Consider the following 6,106-nt stretch of genomic DNA (forward strand, 5'->3'; position numbering starts at 1 on the left):
GCATACCTGCATGTCGCCAACAGATCCCCTCTGAGTCTCCTCTTCTCCAGGCTGAAGAGACCCAGTTCCCTCAGTCTCGCCTCATACAGCTTCCCCTGCAAACCGGCCACCAACCTTGCGGCCCTTTGCTGCACTGACTCCAACCTGGCTATATCCTTCCTGTAATGAGGGACCCAAAACTGAGCACAATACTCCAGTTGTGGGCGCACCAGAGTCGTATGGAGTGGTAGTAATACCTCCCTCGATCTAGAAGCCACACTTCTGGCTATGCAACCAAGGGTGGTGTTCACCCTCTTGACCACCGCATCACACGGCTGGCTCATGTTCAGCCTGCAGTCAACCGGCACCCCGAGGTCCCTTTCACAAGTGCTGCTCTCCAGCCACTTGTCCCCTGACCTGTACTTATGACACCTATTCCGATGCCCCAAGTGCAAGACCTTGCACTTATCCACGTTGAACGCCATCCTGTTGTCTCCTGCCCACTTCCATAGTCTGTCCAGATCCTTTTGGATCTGGAGTACCTGCTCCTCAGTTCTGGCCACTGCTCCAGTTTTAGTGTTGTCTGTGAATTTGATCAGCAGACTGTTCACCCCTTCTCCCATGTCATTGATGAAAAGATTAAGCAGGATCGGCCCCAGGACAAAACCCTGGGGGACCCCGCTTGTCACTGGCCGCCATCCTGATGATTCCCCACTAATGGTTACCTTCTGCTTTCGGTCAGTCAACCGTGCCCTAATCCACCGGACAGTGCTTTGGTGTATCCCAAAACTCCTCAGTTTCTCCACCAGGATATCATGGGGCACTTTGTCAAAGGCCTTGCTGAAATCCAGGTAAGCCACATCCACTGCATCCCCCCCATCCAGCCATCTCGAAACCTTGTCAGACAAGGTTTGTCTGGCAGGACCTGTTTTTGCGGAAGCCGTGTTGTGTGGCTGCCAGCCTCCCTTCCCTATCTAGCATCGCTAGATCTCTCTCTATTATGAGCCTTTCCATTGTTTTTCCTACACTGGACGTAAGACTAACAGGTCTGTAATTCCCCATGTCCCTTCTACTACCCTTTTTGAAAATTGGGACCACTGACGCCACCCTCCAGTCCTCTGGAACGTCACCCATTCTCCACGAGGTCTCAAAAATGGAGGCCAGCGGGTGTGAGAGAACCCCTGCCAACTCTCTAAGTACTCTCGGGTGTAACCCGTCAGGGCCTGGTGCCTTTGTAATGTCCAATGCCCTGAGGAGCCCCTCGACTTTAAGGGGGGGTGACTCTAATCTGTGCCCCTAAGTTCCCAGCCTCACCTAATCTCCTATGCGGATATCCCCCGTCCTGCTTTGGGGAGAACACAGAGGCAAAATAGTCATTTAGCATCTGTGCCTGTTCCCTCGCATCAGTCACTGGATCCCCTTCCTCCTTATTTAGTGGTCCCACCACTTGTCTCCCTTCGTCTTCCTATTTACATGCCGAAAGAAGCCCTTTTTGTTGCTCTTTTTATTCTTGGCAAGTCAGGCTCAACTTCCAGGAAGCCAGGGTCCGGCTGGGCTTCCGAAAAACCTCCTGACTAACTGTTAGAGCGCAGTAGCATTGGTACCCTTTCCCAGGGTGGGGGAGGCTCTCCCACTCTGCGGGCATCCGGGAAGGAGCTGGGCAGCCGTCTGAGATGCTTTGCCTGGAGCCCTGCCTGGATCCTACCCTCCGGCTTCTGTTCCTTCACCAGTCAGTGAACTGTAAGAGACCCTCCTCTTTTATTCCACGGCTGCTTATTTTGCCAGGAGCCTTTATTGGGAGTCTTGGTCAACCCAAGTGAGAGGAATAAAACTGCAAAACCAGAACAGGCTGACCTGCTACCCCAGGGGGCAGTTTGTCAGGAAATATGGGAAATGGCAATGGGTTGGTGCCTTGAGTTGAGGTTTCCTTGCTGTTTGCTTTTTGCAATCCTTTGTTTTAATTGTGCTGCCAGTGTTTTGCTTAGTGGGTGGGTAGGCCTCTTGTTCTCTTTCAATTTCATTTGGAGACCTGAATTGTGAGCTTCTTGGACTTGTTTCTGCCTGCAAAGCACCCCTGGGTCTGTGATGGCTGAAAGACAGACCCGAAATAGAGCCGGGAAGGGAAGGAGGACAGAATTACCCTTTCCCCGGAGTCTGACATGCAACGCACTCACCTCTCCCGGGAGAACTTGAAGGCATCATCCACCAGCTGCTTGGCTTCACTGACACAGCTTAAGAGGTCCAAGGCAGTGGCTGGCTCAGAGGGGGCTGATTCAAAAGAGAGCGGGCTGGGTCACAGGTGGCGGTTCAATTTTACTGCCAGGGTCTCCCTTTCTTTCCCAGCCTTCCGGGGGGATTCCTCGTGATGGCCTTCAGCAGCATCTGGGCAAGTCTTACAAAGCCAGTAGCAGAATTTACACTCCCCGTGACCCCATCCCCCTGCCTTAAACTCGCCCAGCCTGTCCACCAGCGCTGGCAGCGCCTCCTTCATGGCCGACCAAGAGCCGGAATGGGACCGGCACCGCGCCTGCTCCTAAAAACGGCTTTTCCGATCACGTTGGGAATGTCGTTAATGCGCCCTTGGTGACAGGGTGACCTGGAAGTTGGCTGGGGCTTCGGTCCCTCCCATGTGCCACCCTTTGGCTGCACCGGGGCTGGGAAGGGCATTCTCCGCCGCTGGGACTTGCCTCCCCCTCCCAGCCATAGAACGGCGCGCCCTCCAAGACCGGCCCAGCCCCCCCCCCCCCCCCGAGTGACCATGCAGCCTGCTGGCAAGCCGGAGCGAGCGCCCCAGAAATGCAGTCTGCACACACGCTTCTAGACTTCCTTTCCGTGGCTTCCTTTCCTTCCTCCCACCAGAGATACGATGGCCTTGAAGGAAGCAAGGCAGACGGGGATTTGTCCTGTTACCTTCCAGGGAAGGTTTGGATGCCAGCAAAAGGCCCAAAGCCAGCAGGCAGCTCAAGAATGCAAGGCTTCTCTCCATCTCTGAAAAGAAAAGGCAGGAAGGGGTCTGCGGTCAGCAGGGCTGCAAGCAGGGGGGACAGAAGGAAACTATTTTAACCCCCTGAAAACCTATCAGCCCTGCAGCGCACGGATTGCATAACCCCCATCCCTGCATCTCCTCGAAGGAAGAGAGCAAAGCCCTCTGCAAGCCTCTCCAGCCGTGTTTACTGAGCTCGGGGACCAGCCGCCTCCAGGCAGAGCTTCAAGGGGCCTTTGCAGAACCTGCGCTTCCAGGATCAAAGCACGGTGCAGGGCTTCAGTGCGGCCCCCTGCCAGGCAGCCTCAGGTGCTGTGCTTGCGATAAATCGATAAATCGGATTCCAGTGCTTGTTTCCAGTCTCATGTCTTTGGAGAAGGACCTGAGCCGATACTTCTGTTTGGTGGATTAACCAGCCGTTCTGACCTGCAGGACGAGTGTCACTCCATGCGGGATGTGACCTGGCCAGTGAATCCATGGGAAAGAGCAAGCAAGAGGCTCTGGGTTCAGGCAACCAGCCTCCGGAAGGCGAAGGGGGCTGGTTGTGGGAAAGAATCTTCCCATGGTGGGGAGAACCAGTTCATTCTTTAAATGTTCCCTTGTTCCATTCTTGGCATCTCGGGGGGGGGGGGGGGGGGGGGGGAGGAGGTTCTGCTGGTAAAGACATCAAAGCCAGAGCGAACAGAGGGAAGGATCCAAAGACAGCCAGGAGCCCACCCGTCGCTTTCATCAGAGGCTGCTTGGCTGGTACTAATGCCAGGCTGGCAGAGCATCCACCCTGGGCTTCAGCCTGAACCTGTCAAGAGCCCTCCATGGTGCTTAACCCCACGCCCAAATGGTAGTTCGGAGCCACGGTGTGCTCCAACATTCAGGCTGAAACCCAGAGTGGATACACCGCCCTGTTGCCATTAGAGCTGCCAGTCTCCACTGTGTGTGGGGATGCGAGGGGCAAAGATCTCAGCTGGAGCACCTTGAGGAAGGCTGCTTCTCCAGGGAGACTGTTCTGGGCTGTTTGGAGCAAGTGCCTACCAAGGGAGGGGCAAGGAAGTCACGTTTTAATGAGAACTAACCCAATACCACATTTTTGAACCAAATGGTGAACCAGATTCTCATCTGAAATCTACACTTCTCCAAATTTCACCCTGGAGTATTTCAGTCAGGAAATGGGTCCTGAAATGAGCATTAGGGACCCAGGCACTTGAAAATAACATTCGAAAGGATACCAGATTAGGAAACTTGCTTGCAAAATATGTATATTGGTCAAAATCAAGGACACTGATATAAGAATTGGGAGACGTACACGCAAAGCTGCACGAATTTCCATGCAAGCTTCATATAAAAACATTCTATCCTCAGAGTTCAGAATGAAAAACACCTAAGTTTAGAGAAATGCTCGAAGTCTGAGGTAAAGCAAATAAAAGACGGAAACATGAGAAGCCGAGATGCGGCAGACCACTTCGCGAAGGAGAGAAGAATTAGCTCAGTCTGGCGTGGGACCCCAGACCAGCCGGCCCGGGACGTGGGCCCCTTTTGCAGAGGCCGGCCAGCCGGCCCCACCTGACCCGAGGGACAAGCCCCCCAACAGCTCACCTGCTCCACTCAGCTCTGGACCACGGGATCCACCAGGCAACAGGGACTTTTATAGCCTCCAGACAGATAGCATGGGCAGCCCCTTGCGGGAAGAGGATGGGTGTGAAAACACCCTGGGTTGGGCCAAAGAGAAATATTTGCCCTCATCTTCCTGGAGCAAGAGAAACGATTCATTCCCGCTTCCTTGTTCCTGAAGGCCAAAGGCCACTTGGCAGCACACCGGGGGGCGGGGGGGAGCCTGCATCAGGCTCGGGGGCGGCCGCAGGTCCTGCAGCACCCCAAGGAGCGGAGCAGCCCCTCCCAGCATGTGGCCGGCCCCAGCGCACCCCGGCGGCTGCTCCGAGTGAGGCCCGCTGCGGCCGCCGGTCCGGAAGGCCACGTGGCTCCTGCGGGGTCAGAGGGCGCTGTCACCGCACACCAGTCACTGGGGGACACGGGTGGGAGGGCTCACTTGTGCCCCAAATATCCCTGGAACCCCAAAATCAGCCTTCCCAGCAGAATCAGCAAGATCAGAGGTCGCTGAGGCCCCATCGGTGCGGGTGTCCAAGGACAGGCTGGACGTCCACATGGTGGGCATGTCATGAGTGGAGCCGGCTGGTGCCGGGGGTCAGACTAGATGGCCTGGGAGACCCCTTCTGACTTGCTCTGTTTCTGTGTTTCCCCCACTCGTGCCCTGCAGACAACCCCCAAGGCTGGCCGGACAGCTGCAGCCCCACACACCAGGGGGCATCCCTGGAGCAGTCCTGCCCCACTGCTGCGCCCACCTCCCCAGGGAGACTCCCCGCCGTGGGCTGTTCCCAGATCTCTTCTGCCCCGGAGCGCTGCCCTGGTGCTCGTCCTGGCACACAGGTCCTTCCGCTGCCACTCACACGTGCGTGCCTGGCTTGAGGCCCCGGTTCCAGCAGCGCCCCATGCCGCACGCCGGGTCTTCGCGTCCTGGCGGGGGAAGCTCCAGATTTGCAGGCCATCAAACGCCCAACCCTTCCAATGCAAGAAAGGCGTCCACTTGCCCTCCTGCACAATCGGAAGACCCCACGCCCAGCCGGGGGACAAGGCACCCGGGATATTTCCTGGCTTTCTGGGCCAGCAAAATGCAGGCATTTGCCGCACTAGTAGAAACAGAAACAGAGCGAGTCCGAAGGGGTCTCCCGGACCATCCAGTCTGACCCCTGGCTCTGGTCGGCTCCGCTCACGACACGCCCACCATGTGGACGTCCAGCCTGTCCCTGAACACCCGCACCGATGGGGCCTCAGCCCCCTCCCGTGGAAGCCCATTCCACACCCTCGGGGTCCTAAGCGTCAGGAAGTGCTTCCTGGCACCCAAATTGAACCTTGGCTCCCTGGGCTTGGCTCCCTTGGAGCGCGTCCTGCCTTCCTCTGCAGGGGAGAACAGGTCTCTGCCCACCTCCGTGTGACACCCCCTCACACACCTGTGTGTCGCCAAAATATCCCCTCGGAGTCTAGCAAATAGGAGACAGAGCACGGCAACTCAACCCGCGTGCTTCAACTAGTCTTAGGCGTGTGCGCAAGGCATCAGCCGGCTGCTCTGCATAT

The 6,106-nt window shown here is 56.6% G+C and overlaps 1 protein-coding gene across 1 annotated transcript in view; it reads right to left on the reverse strand.

The window, feature by feature from the left end:
* LOC123036689 (myeloperoxidase-like) overlaps positions 1 to 5,465 on the reverse strand; it is a 17,765-nt gene extending 12,300 nt beyond the window's left edge. Inside the window, exons 1-4 of the mRNA XM_044456095.1 lie at positions 5,422 to 5,465; positions 4,694 to 4,938; positions 2,890 to 2,967; positions 2,154 to 2,247 (exon numbers count right to left, since the gene is read on the reverse strand). Coding sequence (XP_044312030.1) covers positions 2,154 to 2,247; positions 2,890 to 2,967; positions 4,694 to 4,938; positions 5,422 to 5,465 — 461 coding nt within the window. The remainder of the gene's footprint in view (positions 1 to 2,153; positions 2,248 to 2,889; positions 2,968 to 4,693; positions 4,939 to 5,421) is intronic.
* Positions 5,466 to 6,106: the final 641 nt, after the last annotated feature.

This window comes from Varanus komodoensis, unplaced genomic scaffold, assembly GCF_004798865.1.
Source record: "Varanus komodoensis strain SLA01 unplaced genomic scaffold, ASM479886v1 scaffold81, whole genome shotgun sequence".
NCBI classification, from domain to species: Eukaryota; Metazoa; Chordata; class Lepidosauria; order Squamata; family Varanidae; genus Varanus; species Varanus komodoensis.